We start from the raw sequence: 26416 nt of genomic DNA on the forward strand, positions 1-26416 counted from the left end.
GAATCAGGGGCCCCCACTGGAGTGGTCTTGGATATCTACATGCACTTACATGTTTCCTCTTTTTTATACACACTTGTTCTCATATAAAAGCTATTATAATGCAAGCATGCAAGTTATAACAGAATAAGGTGATAATTCAAAGGCAAAGTAAATGCCCAGAAACAGTAGCACATATGATGGTAAGTTCATTCTTGTGAAATTAGTTTCGATTCACTTACATTTTTCTTTTTTGCTCTTTATCTTCCTCTCTAGATTCTCTGCCTGTTAAACTATTCAGAACAGTGGACATCAACATGCTTCCACAGGAATGAGCGGTTTCTTGCATGACATGTAATCAGCTCAAAGAAATTTAAGCAGTATGGCCAATCAGAGAAAAATAAGAAGAGCCGATCGTAAAGAATCTCATGGGTAGACAGACTAACATTGTGTACGTCTGCCAGGAGTCTGACAGAGCTCGTGTTGGTCAGGAGAGTCAGTAAAGAAGGAAACATTAAAAGATTTTTCTTATTTCCCTTTACACATTAGCTGCCAGGAAGCAAATACGAAGTTTTGTGGACCAGAATACTCTGTGATAAATGGAACAGACACTGAGTGCACGTACATAAATTTCCTTTACCTTTGTCTTCGTTTTTCAACTTCAACTTATTTTCCTTTTGCATAATCCCTTATTTTTATTAACTACTGTTGTTATTTTAGAGATCAACATAAACCCTTATCTACTAGATAACAGAGTATGTATGTTACTGGGTCTATACAGTATCGACTACATATTTATACAAAAAGAAGTGAGCTTTAAAATACCAAAATTGACAGGGTATACACAGGTGACTTATTCTAACTTGTTTAGAACTTAAGACTGCTCGGTGTATGTTGAAAAAATTAATTAACTGGAATTTATTTATTCTAAGCAAGTCTTCCAACATGTATCATGCATTCTATAACAGGCTTGGGACTGAACACTGGTCTTCCTTATCAAGGAGTAAAAAAAATAAAGAGAGACGTAAATCTTTCAAACCTTTGAAACCTCCAATGTCAAAAAATCTCACATACTTGAGAGAAACTTATGGGTAAAAATTATCATTACCTAAGTGGAAGATCTTTACAAGGGATTAAATGATGATTTGACAAACCATACTCTTTTTGTACTTGCACTTCTAAAAGGAAAAAACAGAAATTCCTTTTAAAAAGAAATAGTATTCAGTATCTTTATGAATTAATCATAGGACTCATTAAGAACATACTGCCTATCAGAGGCTGGCTTGATCTCAAAAACACATTTACTGAGTTAAAATACCAAAAATACACATTAAATATTTTTATATGACAGCTAAGTCACTGGAAAAGACTAAACAGAAAAAGAATGCCTCCTTTACTTCTCATCAGGTTAAAATCTGAGATGCTGATGTGCACCACTGGGACCACAGGACGCTGAGCACATTGTCAACTCTGCTACTGGGAGTCCTGCAAAGGATGACCATCAGAAAGGCTTAGGAAGCTAGGAAGTCACAGCTCATGTTTCTCTTTACCTTTTCACACATATACAAGCATAGATGTGATGTGAAAATAAATGCCAAGAATGACATGAAAATAAAAAGCCAAAAGGGAGGGCGTGGTTATATACATTTTTAATACAATCTTGGTCAGAATCTGAATATGCTCTCTGACCCCCTTTACCCAATCTAGTCAGTGTCTAAATGCAGGTACTCTAGAGATCTATCTACCTTTTAACTTCTCTCTCCTTCTTCCACGGATCTATCCCACAATTGCTCCAAGTGTCTCTCAATCAGAATTGTCTCCAGTAACTACTCATCATACTTACTTTATTCCACAGTTTCTAATCAACTCAAAAAATGTGCTTGATACAAAGGATTTCTAGAGATGGCTCACAACATCTCACAAGAAAAGATTACATTTTAAATTTCTGAGAGTTGCTTATTAAAGTCATTATTAAAAATTATAGAAACTTATAATCAAATAAATTATATTAAAAACAAAAGCTCTCCACTTCCCAATTATTTTACATTTTATCATTACCTATGCTCATGACGCACCACTGCCTCTGTCTGGTAGAAATCCCCTGTAACGGTGTGCCACCATGCCTCTCTTAAGGACTCTATTCAGGAACATGACTAACTTGAAATTGGCCACAATAAGAGCATTTACATGGACAAATGCTACAAAGTCACGTCTTTTTTGCTTTTCACAGATTCAGCTGTAAAACGTTTACCAGCACAGCAGTCGTGGAACCAGACAAATTCCCTATGCTCCTGGACTTAGGAAGATTACAAGGCACTCCAGGTCCATACAGCAAATCTATGGAATCAGGGCAGACCTATCAGAGAAACTGGGACTTCAGCAGAGTCCTGAAGTATAAGATGGGGTTATCAGGGTGTGCAACAAGGACAGAGAAGAAGCTTTACCACACAAGGAGAAAATAGGGTGCTTGGAGCTAAGGAGGCCCGGACCCAAACAAGAAACTCATCAAAGGGTGCTAGTTACAGGATACAAAGAGAGGCAGTTGAAAAGAAAGACACAAAACAGTTCTCACAAACCTTAATGAAACACACTAATAGTTTTAACTTTGTTAAAAAGTACTGAGAAGCTTCTGAAAGTTTTTAAAGCACTGGGGCAAAAAAAGAGAGGTAGCTTCTTAAGCAAATGGACTGGACAGAAGGGCTGCTGTGAGAGTTCGGATAGGAGACAGGTCTGGTGGCTCCAGTCCCTCCTGACAATACAGCACAATTAGAAAAATTTAAAAATTTAAAAAAAAAAAAAAACACTTTTTAAGCATGCAGAACTGTAGTGGTTTATTTATCATCTAAATGCATTCTCAACTCCATTAATATAAACATTATTAAACACATAAAAGAAGGGATAATTTTTAAAATATGAGATAATAAATTGAAAGTGTATGTTAAGATAGAATATTCTGTTTCCACAGTTCCATGATTATATGTCCCACTTCAGACACCACCCAGAGGGCACCCTTGGAAGATAAAATGTAGAATATAAGATCACTAGGATGTGGTGAAGACTTTGGGAGTGGGAGCCATATGCCACTCTTAGGGACGAGAAAGTTTATGCTAAGACACACCGGACTAGGAAAAAGCTCTCCAAAACTCAGCAATCCAGACTATGACCAATTTCCCTAATACGGTGCCTTCCAAAGACATAATAGTTTGGAACAATTTTCTAGCCACTCAGTTTCACCAGGGACAAATATCTCATTAACTGATATACCATTTTTTCTTCATTATTGGGGGAGGGGAGGACCAAAGCAAGCAAACAGAATCTTAAAACACTGGCTACCAGTCATTGTCAAAATGTCTGGATTCCTTTGCGGTGCTCCTCCCAACATCCGCACAGTGGTAGAAGTGAGTTCTGCCATCCTCCTGAAGGCCAAGCAGAACAGCCCATCAGTGCTTCTGACACCTGACACCTGCCAAGTATGAGCTCATCAAATGCACGGTCCTTAGTGCCCATGGGAACATTAGTCTTACAGTTACTAAAACGTTCATCAGAATCCAAATACAGGCAAATTGGAACTGGCATGGAGAACACATTTGATTGATCAGTGCCCTTAAAAAGATTCATCTCTCCCTAGTTATAGAATGAGTAAGTCACAGGGATAAAAGGTACAGCCCACGGAATATAATCAGTGGTGTTGTGACAGTGTTGTGTTGTGATAGCAACTACCCTCGTGGTGGCCACAGCCTAAGGTATGTACTTCTCTGAAATCACGACATTGGATACCTGAAACTAATGTAACGCTATATGACAAGGAGACTTCAATTTAAAAAAGAAAAGCAACATATGCAAAAACTGAAAACCTCAAGGAGGGGTAATCAGAGGAAGATGGCCGAAAGGCACACACGTCCAGTTACAAGACAAACAAGTACTGGGGACGTGATATACATCAGGACTACTGCTTACCACTGTGGAATATACAGGAAAGTTTGTGGGAGAGTAAATTCTAATAGTTCTCATTACAAGCACAACATTTTTCTTTTTCCCTTTTCTTTCTTTACTTTGTGTTATACCCATATGAGAAAATGGATGTTAGCCGAACCTGTTGTAATCATTCTGTAACATATGTAAATCAAACCATCACCCTGTATGCCTTTCAACTTAAACAGTGACATATGTCACTTATTTCTCAATAAATCTGGGAAAAAGAAATTTTTAAAAAATGGAACTCTCAAATAATCAATGAATAGATTCACTACACTCTCTGCCATGACTTTGAAAATTGAAATTTGACCATGATGCGCTTGATTTTAACTTACTATTAAGCTTAGCAAAATAAAAACAATGTACCCACACAATGACTTCTGAATATGCTTTCCTAGTAACAGGACAAAAATGCTTAAAGAAATGACTGATTCCAGGTATGAGGCAGAAAATGTATAAGATGAGCATGGAATACACCACCATTGCAAAAAGCAAGAACGCTCTTATCAAAAGCATTCAGGAGCCAAACTAGACAGGTGTCACGACGACAAATATGGCAATTTGAGCACAAGTAAGAATAATAATGTAATAGGTTGAAACAATATGTCAATGTTTTTAAGTTCTTAATGACACAATTTTTAAAGGTGAGGAAAGGAAAGAGAAACCAAGAGGATGTTAGCCTGGAAAACCAACTCGCTATTCTGAAAATTGGTAAAGAAAGAAATGGAATTAAGCATATGGTCTGTCTTTTCCTGTGCAAAAGATACCACAGGGTAATAAACTAGATGTCAAGGAAAAATTTCTCTTTATAGAAATATTCTAGCCAATAAGTGAAAGACAATTAACATGTTGCAAATATAGAAACAAATAATGTGTCCATGCAGTAATCACCAATGCTGCTAATACTGCAAAATGAGAAAGAACCAGACTACTCATCGCCTGATGGAACCACATGCCACCACCCAGAGATACCACTGTTGAAAAATCAAAACCAGAATCAAACCAAGACTCTGTATCTCGTACTGGGGACACAGAAACATGGCTGACACCACAGGGATGGATGCAGCAAAGTTCAGAGAGAGAAAAACCACAGGGAAAAAAAATCCAATTTCAGTGAATAAATCATAATGTATGCTTGTGTGTCAAATGCAATGTGTGAATTTTCTTTGGATCCTGATTTAAACTAGCCTAATATGAAACCACATGTATAAAACAGTGATTTTAATACCATTACGTAGCATTAAGGAAATACTGTCTTTTCTGAAACAGTATGGGATTACATTATAAAGTTTTTATCTTTTAGAAATACATACTGAAGCATTTTCAGAAGAAATTATCTGAGGTATGGAATTTACTTTGAAATAATCCCACCTGGTGTAGTAAACATGAAGCAAGATTGGTCATAAATTGATAACTGATAGACTTGAGAGGTGGGTATGGCATTTCAGTACACTGCTCTCTTCAGTTTTGCATATGTTTCAAGTTTCCTTTAATAAAAACTTAAAAGATAAATGATCTCGCCAAATAGAAAATTATAAAGACAAGGGTGAAATATGCAATGTAACAATACTGAATAACAGTCTTTTTTCCTGATTAGGGTTAAATTTAAAAAAAAAAAAGGAAAGCTGTCTAAAGTTGCATATTCATCACAATTTCTATAATATTTACTGTGCTACAGTTGAATCAATCTCTTTAGAACAGACTGTGCCGACTTTACAGAACATTCATTCAGAAGTGGCTCAATTTCACTGAAAAGATTTCCTAATTCAAGCCTCCTAAATGCTGTTTTTCAAAAATTAAATGACTTTTAAGAAGCAACAAGAAATTACTTCAATTAATTTAACAACATAATTAGTGGTTCTAGATGTGGCCTATACCCCCATGTAAATTAGATGTGTCTTGACTATGAAAAGGCAAGCAACAAATACTACTATAATCTGATTTCTTACAATTTTCAGAAAGATGAAGCACATTTTATCATAATCAAGTTACAGAGACAAAGTAACTGTATTTTCCCACATATACTTAGTACATCTTTTCAAGGAACACTGGAGTGACACATAGTAACGGTGAAGAACTGAGAAAAGTATTCTTACGTTATTTTGATGTTTTTAAACTCTATTATTAGAAGGTACTCGCAAAGACAGTATTACCAATAAGATTAGTGGCTGAGTAGGCAAAAAACTAGGAAATACAACATTTCATTTATTTAAAAGCATAACATTTTCATCATATGGAAAAAAATTGTCCGATTAGTTTTATAAACAATACCTTCATCTCAGATAGTATCCCTTTGATATCACAATTATACTCTTTAATAGAAATACTTCCTTGAAGTAAAAAAAAAAAAAAAGCCTTTATCAAAACTCAGGCTTCAGTCAATAAAAAGGGGTCATACTTGTGAATATATAAAGGCAAAGAATCACTGCAACACACACACACACACACACACACACCCTTTTTCCAGACACTTCAGGACACTGCTGTAATGGCAGTTGTGACTCTTGCAAAAGAAAACAGACCACACACATCAAGATTTTGCATCACCAATGATGGCAAAGCATCATTTACTGCAGATGAGTAAAGCGGAATCAAGATCTACAAAAACCAAGTTCTGGAGAATACAGTTGTGCCCTAGTAGTTACTTAAAGGGTTAAGATCAAAATCGTTGTTTTATTTTTATTTTTTTCTCTAAGTATATACCCTGTCTTTAAAGTTAGTAAGGGAAAGTAACCACAACTATAAAATTATCTACAGCTAAATCAAACTTCTCTCCTGAAGCAATTAAGCCTTACACTACAAGCTGAACCAAAATGCAGCCACTTAGTATGTCTTCAAATTAAGGACGCGAATAAAGATGGCTGACATAACTAAAAGCAGACAGCAATCATTTTAGTTGTGCTTTCAGTAGATATGTTTTCTAACTAAGAATCTCAATTTTCTACATTAATAGAGTTTTACACTGGCCACTAATCACGCATATCCAATTGAGGATATAGATGGAGAAAGTTATTTGTGATGTCTCCATATACATTTACAATCTTGGAGAAGGAACAAAAATTAAAGTACATATAAAATTATAATGAATAGAAAGTACTATAAAACACTTCTTCAGTGTAAAAAACAATTCTGTTAAAGGAATGCCAGCACAGGGGACGCCTGGGTGGCTCAGTCAATTAAGCAAGCATCTGCCTTCAGCTCAGGTCATGATCCCAGAGTCCTCGGATCCAGCCCCTTATTGTATCAGGCTCCCTGCACAGTAAGAAGTCTGCTTCTCCCTCTCCCACTCACCCTGCCTGTGTTCCCTCTCTCGCTATCTCTCTCTCTCTGTCAAATAAATACATAAACTCTTTTTAAAAATAAAGGAATGCTAGAACAATTGTAAATAAAATTATAAGATCAAGAACACATTTGAACTTGGATCTACAGAAATTTTATATTCGAAGATACAAAGTCTTTCATCACACTGGATTATTTAGAAATTGAAATGAATAGACTGTCTACCCCTTTAAACCAACTGTGACCAAGTCTATGCTTTACACCCTTCCTTGATACCACTGCCATGCTTTGGGGGCTAAGAGGAAAGGGGTGTATACTTCTTGAATGCAAAGCACTGAGCCAGTTTCTGCAGAGTGATGATAAAGATAGGATTCTTTGCTTTATAAAACTTACAGGCTAGAGAGGTACAGAGTGGCCACAAAAATGAGCAGAAGATAAGGAACACAAAAAGAGAAAAAGGGTGCTAGGTTTAAGAAAATTTTTGATTCTTTAAAAGACTGGTAAATATCCAAGAATCCACTTCTTTACAATCAAAAGAAGAAAACAAGGTGAAGTAATGCAAAAAAAAAAAAAAAAAAAAAAGGCCTTTAGGTAAATGCACTCATGAAGAATCATTAGAACTAGTCTTCAGTCACTTCAAAGCCTCTGTTCAAAACAGAATTATTAGCAACTTGTAAAACTGCTCACGAATGGAACCTAATAAATAAAATCTTTAAAAAAAAAAAAAAGGAATGGAACCTGATATGGAGGTTAAACAATGAAAATGACACCTCATATCTGAAACTACCACCAATGTATGCAATAATCCCCAAAGTCATCCTTTGGATCCTTTATGGAAAGGTCTAGAATGTAACTAAAATAAACATCAACATTGGGCACCTGGGTGGCTTGGTCAGATAAGTGTCCAACTCTTGGTTTCGACGCGGGTCATGATCTCAAGATCATGGGATCAAGCCCCATGTGGAGCTCCAAGCTCAGTGAGGACTAGACTTCAGATCTTTTCCTCCCTCCCACTCCGCCCCTCCCCACTCGTGTTCTCTCCCTCTCACCCTCTCTCTCAAATAAATAAAATCTTTAAAAATAAATAAATAAATAATAAACATCTGTATGACATTTAAGGCTTAAGAAAATAAGACGTAAGGAAGGGAAGAGGAAAGTCTGAGCAAGTAAGGGAGAGCACAGGTAGACAATGACACTGCCCACTGTTTTCAGTATTCATAAATTGTACATAATGTTTCCAATCAAAACTTCACACAGCATATCAATAATCATTATGAAAAGTTCTTTTAATTATGCAAAAGAGATAAATATTAAGCAAATTTGTTACTATAGATTATTTTGATCAAACAATAACATAACCATAGCTAGAGTTATATTTTTGCAAATACTGAGCCATTTGGCTTAATTAAGTAAAAAATGGTCTCAAAGAAATAATTCTAATGAGGTGGTTTGCCCCTCTATTCATTACTTTCCTTCCCTATGTACCATCCCATGGATGTTTTTAGACCAGATGCTCAATGTCATACCCAGAGTAACCTGATCAGGACAGATGATGCTTTCATACTGAAACCAACAGCAGTAGTATTTTTTCAGTCTACTCTAATATATCTATATCTAATAAATATATGCATATTGTGGTAGGCAGCATAATGGCCTCCAAAGATGTCCACTCCTAATCTCTAGAACCTGCTATGTTACCTTACATGGCAAGAGGGCTTTTGTCTGTGATGAAGGTAAAGGCTCTGACTTGAAGAGATTATCCTGCATTATCCAAGTGGGCCTAATATAATTATGAGTCCTTAGAAATGGGAGGGAAAGGCGGAAGTATACAGGCCGAACTGATTGTAGAAGAGCCAGGGTCAAAGCGATGCAAGGTTATTAATGCTGGGATAAGGGCTGCCCAAGCCAAGGAAAGCAGGCAGCCTCCAGACGCTGGAAAAGGCAGGAACATGGATTCTCCCCTAGAGCCTCCAGGGGAAGCACAGCCCTCACAAGCCCTGGGTTTTAGTTCAGCGAGATCCCCGCAGCACTCTGACATACAGCGCTGTAATAAATCTGTGTTGTTTTAGGCCACTAAGTTTGTAGGAACTTGTTATAGCAGGAATCATGTATATGCAACAGCCATGTCCATACACACAGACTCACACACACCAGATAAATTATATAGTAATTCCATTTAAGCTAATGTCCCACTTTTGAAGAGAAGAGGTGGCAAATTTCAGAGGAGGAAGAGCAATGAATACGGCGGACTGGTAACTTTTCTGGCTGAAGCAGAGACACAGACGCTGGCCCATGCATACCCCTGCCCACTGGGCTCTCCCTTACCTCCTCGGAGCAGATGCATGACCTCTCAAGCTTTAACCATGCATCCCAGACCTGTACTCAGAATTCAGTACAGTTTTCTCCCAGGATTTTTGATTCATCAGTAACCTTGTTTATGCCTCCCACTCCCAACCCTCTTACTCTGGCTACAAAAGAATGGATATTATCAAATATCCGTGTGTACGATATATTCTTATGCAAGCTGATTGCTAGCTGGTTTTTGTTGTACTGTCATAAATCTTTATGCTGTAACATCTCTGCCAAGCAATGGAATACTCTTTTCCAACTCATTAACACAAATTCTATATTTAAAATAAATACTTCTCAAGCTGCTTTAAATAACAAATTAACTAATAGAACTGTCATGGTACAAACTACATTTTAATTAAACTGATGATAGGCTGAGTAAACCTCTTTTGAAATGCCTTTTTCCATATTATGGTTGGTCTGAGGCTTTCTAGACTGATCCCATTGTAATCTCCCATCTGTAAACATGGGGATCATCTTCATAAAATGCTACATTTTCCTGAAGTTACTCTTATACTCCTTCCACATATAAGCTCGCTAGATATCAGTTGTGTATACGTATACATATACTCAAACACAGGTATATATGTAAGTTTCTTATTATTACCAGGATCCCATTCAGCGAACAAGAAAACGCTGCCGTATGATTTGGTGGGAACACAGCTGCTGCATTTCTCTGTCACTCTATTTGGGCTGAAAATGGTGGCTGCTTAATCCCCAGGACTGACAGAAAACATTCTACAACTTTGAGAGAGAATACAAATAGAAAAGCGATCGGGCTGGGAACACACAGTGTGACAGTATTTAAGGAGAAGCACGGTCAGTGGTTTGGATCGATGAGACCAAGAAGGAGAGAAAGTAGAGGAGGTAATGAGAGCATTATCCCCTTTCTTGGAGTTATGAAAATTCTAGACTTACATGCTATCAATTGCCAATACGGGGGAAATATTTAAAGGAAGCCCCCAATGTAAGACTAGAAAGAGCTGAAGAAGAAAGATCTCTGTGAGAAGGCACTATTGATCCCCTCTCAGACATGCTCCTCGAGCACAAATACCCTTATGTGCCCTCACACATTTTGAGCCATACACAGGGCACACTCTGCAGGGAGCAGACTCTGTATAAAGGAGAAATGTATCTGCTATCTGCTGAAATGTAGGGAATAAACTGACTGCTGAAAATTAATATGATTAATTTATAAGTCAATGTAAGTGAACACAGTAAATACAAAATAACATAATGAATTCACACAGTTAGACAGACCTAAGCTTTTTTTTCTTTCAAGTGTGGCCCTCACAGAGACTACGATCTGTGCGTTCCAAGAAAAAAATCAGAAGGGGTTAAAATATCACAGGTGGGGCGCCTGGGTGGCTCGGTGGGTTGGGTCGCTGCCTTCGGCTCAGGTCATGATCCCAGGTCCTGGGTTCAAGCCCCACATCGGGCTTTCTGCTCAGCAGGGAGCCTGCTTCCTCCTCTCTCTCTGCCTGCCTCTCTGCCTACTTGTGATTTCTCTCTGTCAAATAAATAAATAAAATCTTTAAAAAAAATAAATAAAATAAAATAAAATAAAATAAAATAAAATATCACAGGTGCATTTACCAAGCGCCTTGTGCCTTTTGTGTAGCTTCCTCTAGGTCTTTCACTACTTGGGGCTGACACAATGGTTCTGATATGAAGCCCATCTCCAGCGGGGCACAGGAGCAAACACAACTGGGAATGCAAAGCCATTTCTGACATTAAAAGCAACGAAAAAATAAATAAGCAAACACAGTCTCAAGAAGTAAACAAGAGATCTATATCAAGTGCAGGAAGAAGAGAAGAAAAGACTTTACGTGGCAGGCTTTCGTGCTGACAAAATAATCCACAATATGGGTCTCTCTGTGACATGCGCTAACAGAAAAGAGAACCTACATACCTGGTTAGAATGGGAAAATGAAAGAGAAATCTTGTTTCCAATCTAATCCTGTCTACTAAGACACTGTCATGCAATTATATTCTCTATGTACTACACTTCTGACTGCCATTTGGAGATGGGCTTTCTTGCTTTGATTTAAACTATTTTTTTTTTCAGATTTTATTTATTTACTTGACAGAGAGAGACAGTGAGAGAGGGAACACAAGCAGGGGGAGTGGGAGAGGGAGAAGCAGGCTCCCTGCTGAACGGGGAGCCTGATGTGGAGTTCGATTCTAGGACCCTGGGATTGCGACCTGAGCCGAAGGCAGACGCTTAAGGACTGAGCCACCCAGGCGCCCCTAAACTGTACTTTCTTAATATACCCATAGCTATATTACCTTCACAAATTTTTAAGTATCACTAACTATTTCTGTATTTGATAAACAGATAATATATTTGGGCAAATAAGGTAGATTCCTATACAAGAGCAAGAGTACAAGGCAAGACCTCAGGGTCAAGTAAAACGTAAGAGCCAAGGGCAAAAAGAAGGGAGGAAGGAAGAAGTGTTCAGGCAGTGCAGAAAACGGGGGAGGGGGACAAATCTGTAAGAAGTGTTCTCTTACAATTGCAGCAAGTTTTGACAGATACCAAGAGCTTCATGCAAGATGGGTCCAGTTCCACATGGTTTGGGTCTAATTTCAAAGGCAACTTCTGGTAGATTGTGTAACTCACCCCCTCCCAACGTGCCACATGTCAGAGGTGTGGAGATCCTGCCGAGGCAGCACTGTGAAACCCCCTACAGGCAAGCTTTTTCAGACGAAAGCCCTGTCCAAAGATCACCTGCTAACTACAGGCTAAAAGTCCACGTGATTACACGGGGCAGAGAACTTCTAAAAACGAATACTCCTCTGATTAATGGACGGACAGTTGCTATTACTAACTCTAAAATATTATATTCCATATGTGTAGGGACTTGTTAAAAATTAAGTGCTTCACATACATGTAGTTAAAGAATATTAGGAACAAATATTTATTCTGCTTAGAGGCAGCTCAGAAATACTGATGCCACAGAGGAAGTGCAAAGATGTTTGGACTCCCAAGTCAGGCGTCGGAAATGCCACAAAGGGAGCTTACAGTACAGGTTCAGACATTTTGGTCAGTAAGTCAGCTCGTTGATCATGAAGTCCTGAGCCATTGCCATGCCATAACCACAGACTGTATTCCTTTACTTGAGACTAAGGTTCCCCGTGGTAAAAAAGAGGGGAAGCAGACCCCAAAGTTTAGGGACCAACCGACAGCTACAATTCTACAAAGACACAAGTATCTTTTTCAAATGCCCCTTACACAATGTGATATGCTGACAGCCTCAATGGGGGAGAAGCCATGCACCTGTCTAAATGCTCATGCCCTCCATGGAAAGAAAGGATTCTCTGGTAAAGTAAGCAGATATAAATGACAGAGAACATTGAAAAGACTACAAAGTTACTTTGAAATGTTCCAACAAACAGACCACAGATGAAATGTTTCAGCCCAATGAAGCAAGGGATCACTTATATTTTATTAGTATATTTTAAGACCTCATATTACTTGTGTTCTGATGTGTGGAAGATATATTTTGTTCGTTGTTTTTTGTTTTTGTTTTTTTTTAATGGAGGAAACATTTCACAAGTTTAACATACTTTTACAACCAAAATCACCATATGTTAATTACTGGCTCTTTAATTGGAAACCTGAAGGGTAAAAGAGGAATCTTTGTGATACCAAATATCGATGAAAAAAAGATCGTATTTATGGTATTTAAATGTAGTGCTCTGGAACAAAAAAGTTGGTTCGCAGACAGTGTGCCTGCTGTTGATCTGCAGTCGCCTGACAGCCGTCTTATCTGCCAAATTGCTCATTAGGTTTGGCAATTTTCACCTGCGCCTCCAGTTTATTTTTCAGCAGGGAATAAACATCAGTCTGTTTTTACCATCCTCTGCAGTGAGCTCCCAACTCCCCCTCAGTAGCTCAGTCCCCATCCATCTGCAATCCTCCAAACACACTCACCTTGTGTACATACCATTATTTTTAAAATGTCGATTTGGCTTCCAGCTTTGGAAGCTAGCTCAGCTTAAATAAAGCAAAAATATGAGAGAGAACATGCAAAATAAGCTCCATATTACAATACTAAGTGCGCTAACAAATAATTCACATATTTTTTAATACAAAAAAAGGATGCACAATCTGAATTTAATTTAAAAAATGCTTGTTTCAGGGAATATTTCTGAATGTGGCACAGGTGACAAGAGAGCAACGAAGATGATCCTTCTTCCAATTGGTTCTGACCCATCGAACCTTTATTATAGGTCTGAAAGGAGACTACTCCAATTTATAAATAAACAATAGACGTAACGTGGCAACCAGAACAAAGAGGTAGCTGAGAGTACTACTCGGCTCTCTGCCTGTGCCTGCTTCCACTGATCCCTTCCAATGAGCACTCTGACATTCAGAGGCAGATCAATACACAAAAAATACAAAAGAGATACTTTGTGGGCAAAAAGCAACAAAGATAGAAAACAAAATGTCTGAAACCTCATAAAACAACTTCTGATGGAATACTGTTTTTCATTTTACAGAAGTAAAATATTCACCACCAACCCTGCAATTAGCTAGAAAATTACAATAATTACAGCAATTTTGTATCCCATCTCCAATCCAATTAATAGATATATGACCTTGTCAACATGTAATAATCAGATTGCATCTACAACAAAACTGGATGAGTTTTATATGCTGAATAGAACTTGCACAGTAAGAAGGTAATTATTTGAAATACTGAGAATACCATTTGTATGCCATGCTCCACTTCACAAGTTAAAAGGAAATACAATAGGAATATTATTTCTATTTTTCAATATATATTTAAATCAAACTCAGAAAATAGTATTCTAGTACCAGTTAATGTTAAGAGAATAGATCTCTAAAGCAAAGATCTTGGATCTCTTAGCAAGGCAAAAGCAATCTGTAAGTGCTTAGGGATAAGAAAAAAAATTAAGAGATCAAGATAGGGGAGTGGGTGCTAACTTAGGACACAATCCTTCTGTAATAATTATTACTATCTCTTTTATTTCTAAAAGTTAGGAAGCTAGTAAAACCTTATCAATTAATCAAACAGCAGTATTTAATAAAATGTTGCCAGCAATGGATAAAACCTATAAGATTAACATAGCTTAGAAATGTTAAAAATGTTGCAAGATTTAAAACACAGTAAACACACACACACACAATATTGAACAAATCAGACACTTTCTCAACATTCCTACAGCAATATTATTTCCAGAAATTTTGCAATTACTAGGGCAGGTGGCAGTTCCAAAAGAATCCTGATTCTCCAGTCTGGATCTTCCAGAGGAAATATTTAAAAATTAGATTTCTGGGGGCGCCTGGGTGGCTCAGTGGGTTAAGCGGCTGCCTTCGGCTCAGGTCATGATCCCAGGTCCTGGGTTCGAGCCCTATATCGGGCTTTCTGCTCAGCAGGGAGCCTGCTTCCTCCTCTCTCTCTCTGCCTGCCTCTCTGCCTACTTGTGATTTCTCTCTGTCAAATAAATAAAATCTTAAAAAAAAAAAAAATTAGATTTCTGAGGCAAAGAAGAATCCTGCCACCATTCTAAGATCAGGCTACCCTGGAATGTCTGACCTCTAAAAAAAGTCTTTGAGAATTAAAAAACAAAGAAAAAAACTCACAGATTGAAAAAAATCACTAGACTTGAACTCAATGATTTATTTGCATAGGAAATGCGTGTCCCTGAGCACATTAGGTCTCTCAAAGCCTGGATTTGTAACCACTGAAAATAGAGACACTTAAACATGTATCACAGAATTATGAGGGTGAGAGAAAACAGTTGCAGTGTAACTGGATATTGAAAAGAGGTAGTGTGTCCTATTCAAGAATGTATGTCCTATCAGGGCGCCTGGCTGGCTTAGTCAATGGAGCAAGTGACTCCTGATTTCATGGCTATGAGTTCAAGCCCCATATTGGGTATAGAGAGTATTTAAAATTAAAATCTTTAAGAAAGAAAGAAAGAAAGAAAGAAAGAAAGAAAGAAAGAAAGAAAGAAAGAAAGAAAGAAAGAAAGAGAGTATGTGTCCTATTTACTTAGGTTCTGTAATTTTTCAACCCTTTAAAACATCCATAAAGTCTACACTCAAGAGACATCCTTTATCATCATCACCATTCTACAATCTTCTGTTATCTGTGCTTATCATGTGCCCAGCACTCTATTAGGACTTAAAGACCTCATTTACTACTCACAACAATCCTGGGGCAGGCACTTAGAGACTGAGAAATTGAGGCTGAGAGAGATTACTAATCTTGCCCAAATCTTCAAAATGAACAGTGCCTGAGATAACACAAAGACCATCCAAGCGATGCTGAGACACCAAAAATTTCAGGGATCTGAAGTCTAGGTCTTCACATAAGATTTGCATCTTTTCCCAAAATGGCTCCATTGTCCTTAAAGTGGTCAAGGCGAAATGCTTGCTTTTTGAACCCCTTTTTAAAAAAATATTTTATTTCTGGGGCACCTGGGTGGATCAGTGGGTTAAAGCGTCTGCCTTCAGCTCAGGTCATGATCCCAGGGTCCTGGGATCGAGCCCCACATTGGGCTCTCTGCTTGGCAGGAAGCCTGCTTCCTCCTCTCTCTGCCTGCCTCTCTGCCTACCTGTGATCTCTGTCTGTCAAATAAATAAATAAAATCTTTTAAAAAATATATTTTATTTCTTTGTTTGGAGAGAAAGAGAGAGTGAGCGAGCAGGGGGAGGGACAGAGGCAGAGGGAGAGAGAGAATTTTGAGTGGATTCCTTGCTGAGCGCACAGCCCGATGTGGGGCTCTATCTTAGGACCCTGAGATCATGACCTGAGCTGAAACCAAGAGTCAGACACTTTTTAAAAAATCTTTATTGTGTTATGTTGGTCACCATAAAACACATCATTAGTTTTTGATGCAGTGTTCCAAGAGTCATTGTTTATGCACCACACCCAGCGCTCCATGCAATCCATGCTCCTTAATACCCACCACCAGGCTCACCCAACCCCCCACCCATCTCCCTCTCCTCTAAAACCCTCAGTTTGTTTCAAAGTCCACAGTCTCTCGTGGTTCATCTCCCCACTCCACCCCGATTCCCCCAATTCACTTTTCCTTTCCTTCTCCTAACGTCCTCCATGTTATTCCACAAGTAAATGAAACCATATAATTGACTTTCTCTGCTTGCAAGAGGCAGACACTTAATTCCTTTTAAAATCAGAAGGAAAACAAAATGAACTTTGAGAGATACAGTAAATATTTTTTTCCTCACATCATATGAAAATAATACTTTTAGAGCCCATGAAAGCTATGAAATTTTGCATGACAGAAAAAATAATACTGAAATATTTAGTTATATGAAATTAATTTTTATTATTGATATTATGGTAGGAGGGGGTCCATGAAGGTAAAAGTGCCTAGAGTCTAGGAAGTCCTACATATGCTCTGAACAGCTTTTCTACTTCAAAAAACAGGTGAAACACACACACACACATTCTCTCTCTCTCTCTTAAAAAATTAAAAAGTAAAAACTAAGCATTACCTACCCTGAATCTTACAACTGATGATATATACCACTACACATAAAAACTTCCAGGATGGGGAACCTGGGTGGCTCAGCTGGTGAAGCATCTGACAATTAGTTTGGCTCACGTCATGAGATCAAGCCCCATGTGGGGTTCCACACTTAGCATGGAATCTGCTTGAGATTCTAAATATATAGATAGATGGATAAAAGAAAGAAAGAAAAGAAAGAAAATCTCAAAAAGGAAAAAAACAAAACAAAACAAAAAACAAACACTAAACCTCCAGAATGCCAGACAAAGGGACATTTTGAAATAATGGCCTTGATGTTGAGAAAGTAAATGACTCCAGGTAACAAATTCTTTTGCCACTCCATGGGGTTCTAATTCATTCCTTTTAACAAAATGAAAGGAAGACACAAGCCAGTTGTCTTTCCACGGATACATCAATAAAAATAACTTGATGAAGGATCACTAAGTGATGTTTGGTGCTTAACTTGACGGAAGGTCGAAGGGCTGATAACAGTACCCTAACAAACTCCATGTATACCCTTCTACTCACTTCTGTGGACAAGATTTCCCAGATAACAATTTCTTACTCTAGAAAAATTTATATTTTTCAACAATTACAGTGAACTAGCTGGGGAGAAAGTCCCATTTAAAGAGATACACTTATAATAAAAATAATTTCTGGAGCCCCTGGGTGGCTCTGTCAGTCAAGTATCTGACTCTTGATTTTGGCTCAGGTCGTGATCTTGGGGTCATGAAATTGAGACTCAAGTCAAGATTCCCTCTCTGCCTCTGCCCCTCCCTCACTCCACTCATGCACACATGCCCTCTCAAAAAAATAATAAAAATGGACAATGACCAGAGTATACATAAAAATGAAAATCTAATCCACAATCTGTAGAAACCAACCTAATAAGCCAGTCTGCTACTTAGAATATCGAGTCCAGGAAATGAGACTACGACCTGCGGCAACCAGTTCAGGAAGCCAAGCGATAACCCTGTAACAGTCGGCCCAATGCAGACAGGATCTGATTAGTAACTGACAGCTTCCCCAATTTCTGACTCTGCTTTCAACTGAGGAGGAGCCAGAGACAGTCCCTGCGCACCTTGAGCCAATTACAAAGGACACTCTGCTTCTAGGTAGCCCACCGGCAGCTACTCTACGCCAACAGCTACCAATGAGGGCACATCTGAAGCCTCCCCCTTGTTTTACTCTAAAGCTTTCCCACTTCCCTGCTTGCCAAATACAAGTGATGGTGGAAGGGTCCCTGGCTATGGCAAGCTCTGAACAAATCGCTTACTCTCATCTGAATGTTCTCAGTTATTTCCACATTAATAGGCAAAGGTTTTTCTAGTGCATATGTACACTACATTGATAAATCATGTATTAATAATGATCACCAGTATATTTGCGTTATGTAAAAATTCAAGAGTTAACATTTGGATGTATTTTGCTTCACAGAAATGGGAGAAGATGACCAATGAAAGATACTCAAGCTTATAAATGTATTAGGTTAAAACTCGAGCTATATTAAATGAAACAATGTTCAAGAAACACAGGAATTAAGTAAACTTTGAAAGTGTTAAATAAGTGCCTTTAAAAAGTGTTTCCTTCAAAAACACACACGCGCACAAACACACACATACATTTTTAGAGTGATTTTCGTACAAATAGAAGCAGAAGAGCATACTGCATCCCCACAGCCACTCAGCTACTATCCCCGCCTATGTCCTTTGAAGCAAATTCCAGATAGATGATTTCCAACACCTACTTTGTTGTGTATTACAAAAAGATAAAAACTTTTTTAGAAAATAATTTCAATAACATAGTCCACCAAAAATGAAATAATTCCTTAATATCAAATATTCAAATGGTGTTCAACTCACCAATCTGCCTATGATTGCTATTCTTTTGCTGTTGTTGTTTCATTTAAATCAGGATTTATACAAGATTCACAGATTATGATTGGATGTTACATCTCTTAAGACTCTATTAATCTGTGTTCCCTCTTCACCTCTTTCCCCTACCTTGCACTTGACGTATTGAAGAACCTGGGTCACTTGTCTTATATAGTCTCCCACCATCTTGACTTGACTGACTGCACATCTACGGTGTTAACATGCTTTCCAGCATTCAGGATTTCTTATAAATTGACAGTTGGATCTAGATGCTTGATTGGATTTGGGTTTAATTTCTTTTGCAAGACTACTTCATAGTGTTATATTCTTCCATCAGGAAGATCACAATACTTAGTTAACTCTCAATTTATTATCTTTTTATATTACCAGTGATTGATGATAAATGCATAGATCCATTATTTCATTCAGGAATGACAAAAAAAGCAATATTCTTACTCTAGCATTGCTTCTATCATTTATTAGCCAGGATACCTCAATAAAAAGAACTTCCCCTTCATCTATTTAGTTACCCAGTAATATCATGCATACAGGAAAGATACCTAATTATTTAATTCTTCTACCAGTTTTCCAAATAGTAAGCTGGTTCCCTTGCATCCCTTACCTTGCTTGCTTACTTATTCATTATCATTATGAACTCATGAATGCACCGCTATTACTCCCCTTCCTGATGTTCTAATCATCCTCCTCGGGCCAGTGGGAGCTTCGACATGACTTCTGGGCCCTGCTGACACAACTCCAGTGATCTTTCACAGTTTTCCTTATTTTCTGATATGGCAGGATGACCCAGAATCGTCTGATACATTTCCTCCATGGATCAGAATTCAGCCATTTCTCCAGAAAGCTCTGATCCCTTTTGATGGAAAATGCTATTTCCAAATCACAGTCTGGATATCAGGAATGCTCAGTTACTGGGTTGGAGCGTTAATTCAAGACATAGTCAGTGAACACATACAGGATTTTCCTTTCCTCCCTCCTTCCTTTGTGTGTGTGAAATAAAACATCCCACAGAGTCATTATATATTCTGTGCAAATTGAGGACCATGGAATTTTTCTTTATTCTCTTCTAACTTAAGTCTGTAGACCTTTCCATCTATATTCTGAATCCCAGATCCTTGATGGCACAAGGAATAACAGAATTAGAATATTACTATAATTCTTCATTTGCTCCATCTCATAATATCCACTGAACAATCCAAGAATCACAGGACCAGTATTACCAACAACAAACTGTAGTTCTTTTTTCTCCCCCCATCTTTCTTTCATGGTACAAATTACTAGACTTTACAGTAACCCCAAATAGTTACTCTTGGATATATAATTTATGTGTAGTTCTGTTATATGATTTTTTATTTTGAGAATTACTATTTAACTACTAATAATCTTACAGTTTTTTAAAATTAAAATTTGATTATAATTATATAAAACATAATATGGTTTGAATGCCAAATATACAAAACAAGAGGTTGTGAGTCTCACTTCTACCCCACTTCATCCATCCTATTCTCTCTGTTCCCCATAGGTACCTATTTTTTATAGTTATCCTTTTTTGTTTTATTTCTTCAACATAAGAAGCTTTACATAAATGATCTCTCACTGTGTGGTCTATTTTATTCACTTTCTCATTTTTTTAAACCACATTTTTTGGAATTTAAGAAAATATGTATTTTTTTCTAATAATTACATTTACACCAGTAAGTTTATGTAATACTGCCCATAATTCCCCCATTTTTATTATTATGGTCTACTGATTACCTTCTATGAGCAATATCATTATTAGCTGGTTGTGATGTCTCATCCTTTAGTTTAAGGGTATTATTCAGAACGTTGTTCAAAATACAGGGCTCAAAAAAATAATTCTCAAGTATCAGTTTAAGCTTCTCTTACATAACTACTATTTTTGACCATAAGGACAATGATTCATTAATTCAGGGTTTCTCTACCTCAGCACTATTGATATTTTGGGCTGGAGAACTGATACGAACAACAGTCCTATGCCTTGTAAGATGTTTGGTAACATTCTTGGCCTTAATCAGACACTCACAGTATCCCCATCTTTACCAGTTGTGACAACCAAAAATATCTCCAGATATTGTCAATTGTCCCTCATGGGAAAATATCACTTATATCTGAGAACCAATAATTCAACTAAATCAAGGTTTTCAGTTTATATGTACTACAAGGGCAAATTCACAGCAACTTCTAAAAAAGCATAAAAAGCTTTTAAGATGAGAATTCTGTGTATTAAATTCACCTAGGCTTAATTCTCAGACTTAATATCCACTGTTCTATTGACAAAATAAATTGCACACTTTTCTTAGCTTCCATCAATTCTTCATGTAAAAAAGGAGAGGAGTGAATTCAAACATAGCAAGACTTGGAAAACACAGCAAAGTTAACTTTCTTTCTTCAAGGAAAGCATCAGGAGTTTACCTAAAATCTCTTATGAACCATGCCCCTAATTAGAGTTGATTATTCCTCAATTCAGCAAATTTCTACATATTGTTGGCTTCTTTATTTTCCTATTGGTAAACCAGAAAGACCACTAAACATAACCCCTTTTGGACAAGGACTAGGCCTTACGACCTCAACTCTGGACTCATCACATATCACAATGCCTGGCCCAGCACTGTCCAACTCCTGTATTATGTTTGAAGCAGTGGTATTAAAACAGTATGAAAAACCATCTTAATAGTTAGGGGAGTCGTATACAACAGGTAACTTTTACACAGCCACCAAACCTTGCGTTTATTAGCTGCTTACCATACACTTACCCAATGGCTTCCAAAGCCATACAATCCAAATAAGCCTAGCATACAAAATTTAGAACTAGAAAGTAATACTTATGCATTCTCCAACTGATGGCTACAACACATTGCCAGAGCTTCTAATATAAGTTCCTCTGCTCATGAAAAACAAGGTAAAAGAGATCTTCTGTGTGAAAAACAGCTTTTAATTTAAACACACAGGACCAGCCAAATGTGGGTGATGGTGGTGAAGAAATGTTGCATCCAGAACGAAAGACAAAACTTGATGGAAAGTACACCATTCAAATTCTTAACATAAAGACAGCACTTACCTTTCCTCTAACACTTTTTTAAGGTGCAGCTAAATTAAAAGTGCATCCTTTATAAAACATGAATTAAAAACTACAACAATAAGACATTAAAAAAGCTCTGTATTTAATTATATACCTTAGAGGGTAATTATTCATATAAAGACACTATTTCCCAAATATCAGGCACCTGAATATCTGTACTCTTATTTAATTAAAATTTACTGTAAATCACATTTAGAAGTAAGTCAATCAGAGAAAGATAGTTATATGATTTCACTTGTAAAACTCATGAGTGTAAGAAACAGGGCAGAGGACTATAGGGAAAGGGAGGAAAAACAGAATGGGAAGACATCAAAGAGGGAGAAAAACCATGAGAGACTCTAACTATGGGAAAAAAAATTGAGGGTTGCTGGAGAGGAGGTGGGTAATGGGCGTTAATAAGGGTACTTGATGTAATGAGCTTTGGGTGTTATAAGAAACTGATAAATTATTGAACACTTCATCAGAAACTTCAAAAAAAATCAAATTTAGGCAATCCACATTTATAAATGAGATTATTCCAAGCAGAAAAGGCATGGGCTTAATGAGCTGGTATAAAATAAAAGAAAGTAAAGTAACTAGTGTACCACTTACATATTACCTTGCATACCATACATGGTACACACATCACATTTGGAAAAACATTGCCTGAAGCAAATCCAAGATAAGATTTTTAAAAGAGCATATCCATGTAGTAATCAAATGCTGTTTCCACAAAATTAGTTTAAAATATGTTTGTACATGTGAACAAATCTAAGTTTTGTGAGAATTAACTATAGTCTAAATATTATCCAACTATACTCTATAGAGAATTTCATACATTATTATATATTATTACCTATTTATATGAAGAAGATCTACTGATAATTACCAGTAAAACCACACAAGACTACCAGTAAAATTAGGGGAGCCCGGGTGACTCAGTCAGTTAAGCATTTGCCTTCATCTCAGGTCATGATCTCAGGGTCCTGGGATCGAGCCCAGCATCAGGCTCCTTGCTCGGCAGGGAGCCTGCTTCTCCCTCTCCCTCAGCCTGCTGCTTCCCTACTTGTGCACTTTCTCGCTCTGTGTCACATAAGTAAATAAAAATATATAAAAAAAAAAAAAACTACCACACAACACTGGAAAAACTGCAACGTTTCTAAATAAAGGTGACTGAAAACTAAATGATTTCTGACTTACAAATTTCTTGAAATGGACCTTCTTATTCTTAAAAAGTGCTCAATTATAAGATTAGATCATTACAAACACTAAATTTATTTTTGCAAAAGTACTTCACTTCTCTGTGTAAACCTCCCAGGAACAGCCAACAGAATTCTTCAGGCAAGTGTCCTAGAATTTGAGTATGCTAAGTCCCTGGATTCCTAATATAAACTCACTAAGCCCTATATTTTCTCTCCTTCAGAGGGTACCTGAATAGCAGCTCTTCCAGATCTCTGACGATAATTCTGGCCCCAAGGTCTCTTCACCACTCTCTCTTTCAGATAAAGTTCAAGTAATGATTGTATCCAAGCTGATTATCAATCAAAGATACTATGTTTGGGTTTGGTGTTAAGGCCATTAACTATTTCCTATTTGATCTAGCATTCAGATGAAAAACGTGAAAATAAAAATCTGGGAATATAACTTTAACTGTCATCCTTATTTACCTTTAGGGAGCAATTTAAAAGTCTACCAGTCTAAAGTGAAGTAAGCCCAATGTATTAAAATGTGAAGACTCTTGCCTACCTTTCCAGCAAAAGACATTTGCCCAGGTTCTAAACTTAATCAATTTTTGATAAAAACAGATAATGAATTCTATTCACAGGAGCATGGCTGGATAACAGGAGTTGGCATCCCTGTAAATTAAGATGAAACATGCAGAGAAGAAAGAGCTTTCACTTACTTGCACGAAGGACCGAAGGTGTGACCTCAATTTCACTTGTTGCTTGATAAGGCTGAAAGGCTGAAACATTGTTGGTGCCAAGTTCACTGCCAAATATCTCCGGGCTCTGGGTACCCGTGGAGCTGGCACTGGTGCCATCACCTCCATGATGTGGATCCTGCTCATCAAACACGGCTACCAGCTAGAAACGAAAGGTAAATCTGCATTTACAAACAAAGGCATTTAAAACTGCTACCAAACAATGGGTCAATCACTGAACTCTATCTCTGTAACTAATACATTATGTGTTAGTTAGTTAGTTGAATCTAAATAAAATTAAAGTAAAATAAAACTGCTACAAAAGTTACACCACATTTGACATAAATCTACAGAGGAAAAATACTGACATTTAAGCACCCAGGAATATTATGTTCTAGGAAGCAAAGCTTCAAAGACCTAGTCTTCCCCCCAAGCTTTGATGCTTTACTTTTATATTTCTAAGTTGTATGTTTCAAATCCAAAATTCTATTGGTAAAAAATAATAAATTGGTTTTATATCACAGAACATTAAGAGAGATGGGGCAGAGATAAATCTTTTTGTAAATAATATATTAAGTGGAAGAGAAAATGCATTTCTATATATAATGCATATATGTGATGTAGTACTACATATATAGCAAAAGATATAAGGTACCTTCCACATTGGAGGAAGGAGTATTAAAAACTATACATATGTCTGCCCATTTGTGCATAAGAAGGATAAAAGATAAGGTTGTCTCCTAGGTGTTGGTAAGAATTGGAATAAAAGAAAAAGAAAATGGGAGCAATGAGATTGGTGGGGAGGAAAAGACTTAAGTAATTTTGGAAAACTATTTTCACCATTCAGTGTAAGACTAGAGACTGAAAAACAAACAAACAAACAAAAAAACCTGTCATATAAATTTGTTTCTCACAAGCGTATGGTTTAGAAATCCTCACACTACGACACACACACATACCAGGAATGAATGAAAAAGAAAAATATCTTGGATAATGAGAGTCAAAATTCTCCCTGTCAGAAACAGAAGTTACAAATAAAGAAAGAAACTCTGTGATATCAGATTAAAATCAGAGGCGTCAATATGAACATGGTTTTTGTTTTGTTTTGTTTTGTTTTTTAAATGAGTGGGTAGGTAGGCAGACAGACAGGTAGGAACAAAAGTCAATGCATGTGTGGTTCTTAGCTCCCCCCACTGAGTGGTCCTAGAAGCAACCACACAGTATGAAGGAACACAAGCACCCGGATCTTGGTTTCTGTTACCATTTCCAATGAATGAACAAGGTCTCCTTAAAAAAAAAAAAAAGAAAAAAAAAAGTTAATTCCAGGGTTGGGGCAGAGAAAATACACAATGGGCCTGGAACACCCTTGATGCCAAAAAAGAAAAGAGTACTCAAAAGTGAAAGAGGCACATCAAAGGGAATCAGTGTCGACCCAAAGGAGCTCCCAATGGCCAAAGCTGGGACAATTCATAAACAAGTCAATAATGATACAAATGGATTTTAACCCAAAAACAAACTAAATATCTGTAAGTCCATAATGATACAAGTAAATAGTTAAAGAAATAATTAATGGTGGAAATGGACAGCTCTTCCATACTGTAGCATTCCAATTAATAAAAAAGAAGGAATGATGGAAACAGAAGTCATCACAGGCCATCTTCACAGTAAGAACTGCTGCAGGTGAGATCACCAATGGAAGCGGAAATCACTGAGTGAGAGTATCATGAGAAACAGGATACTTGCAAATCTCAAAGTATCTCCCCACACAATACCTTTTCATTAAAAAGAGAAAAAGAGTATCTTTGCAGGGGACAAACTTGGCAGAAAACACTTTACCAAGGTTAACATCACCCGTAATGAGTCATATCACCCTCTGATATAAAATGCACGGAGAAGGACATAAAATTACTTCAGTGGTATTCCTGCTAAAAATGTGTATCTTTGATCTACTCATGAGAAAACATCAGATAAGTCCAAGTTGAGGGGCAATCTATAAAATAACTCACTCATTAAAAATATTAAAGTTATGAAAGCAAAAGAAAGGCTGATGAAGTTGTGTAAATTGGAAGAGACAGAGGAGAAACGAGAACGACGTGCAGCGTGAGGTCCTTGCCTGGATCCTGGGCTAGAAAAAGGACATCAGTAGAAAGGAGGCAACATTCAAAAGACTGCGGTAGATTAGTTAACAGTATTGACTCAATGTTACTAGCTCTTCTACGTTTGATAAATGCGCTACAGCTGTATCAGATTTTACATTACGGATGGATGAAGAATATATGCAACTAGTTTTGCAACTTTTCTCAAGTATAAAATTATTTCAAAATTTTACTTTCATAATATAGCATTGCAAAGGGCCAAGAAAATTAAGATGCAATTTATTCCGATAACTAAACAGTGGAAGCCCTTTAAAATCTCAGAGTAATAAAGTGCTAAGGG

The 26416-nt window shown here is 37.2% G+C and overlaps 1 protein-coding gene across 20 annotated transcripts in view; it reads right to left on the minus strand.

Annotated features, from left to right (window-relative positions):
• The window catches only part of PARD3 (par-3 family cell polarity regulator), a 651514-nt gene that overhangs the window by 368005 nt on the left and 257093 nt on the right, over positions 1–26416 (minus strand). For all 20 annotated transcript variants that reach the window (XM_047740436.1, XM_047740438.1, XM_047740440.1 and 17 more), the window contains one exon: positions 23963–24143. In XM_047740436.1, the coding sequence (XP_047596392.1) occupies positions 23963–24143 (181 nt within the window). The remainder of the gene's footprint in view (positions 1–23962; positions 24144–26416) is intronic.

This window comes from Lutra lutra, chromosome 8, assembly GCF_902655055.1.
Source record: "Lutra lutra chromosome 8, mLutLut1.2, whole genome shotgun sequence".
Lineage (NCBI taxonomy): Eukaryota > Metazoa > Chordata > Mammalia > Carnivora > Mustelidae > Lutra > Lutra lutra.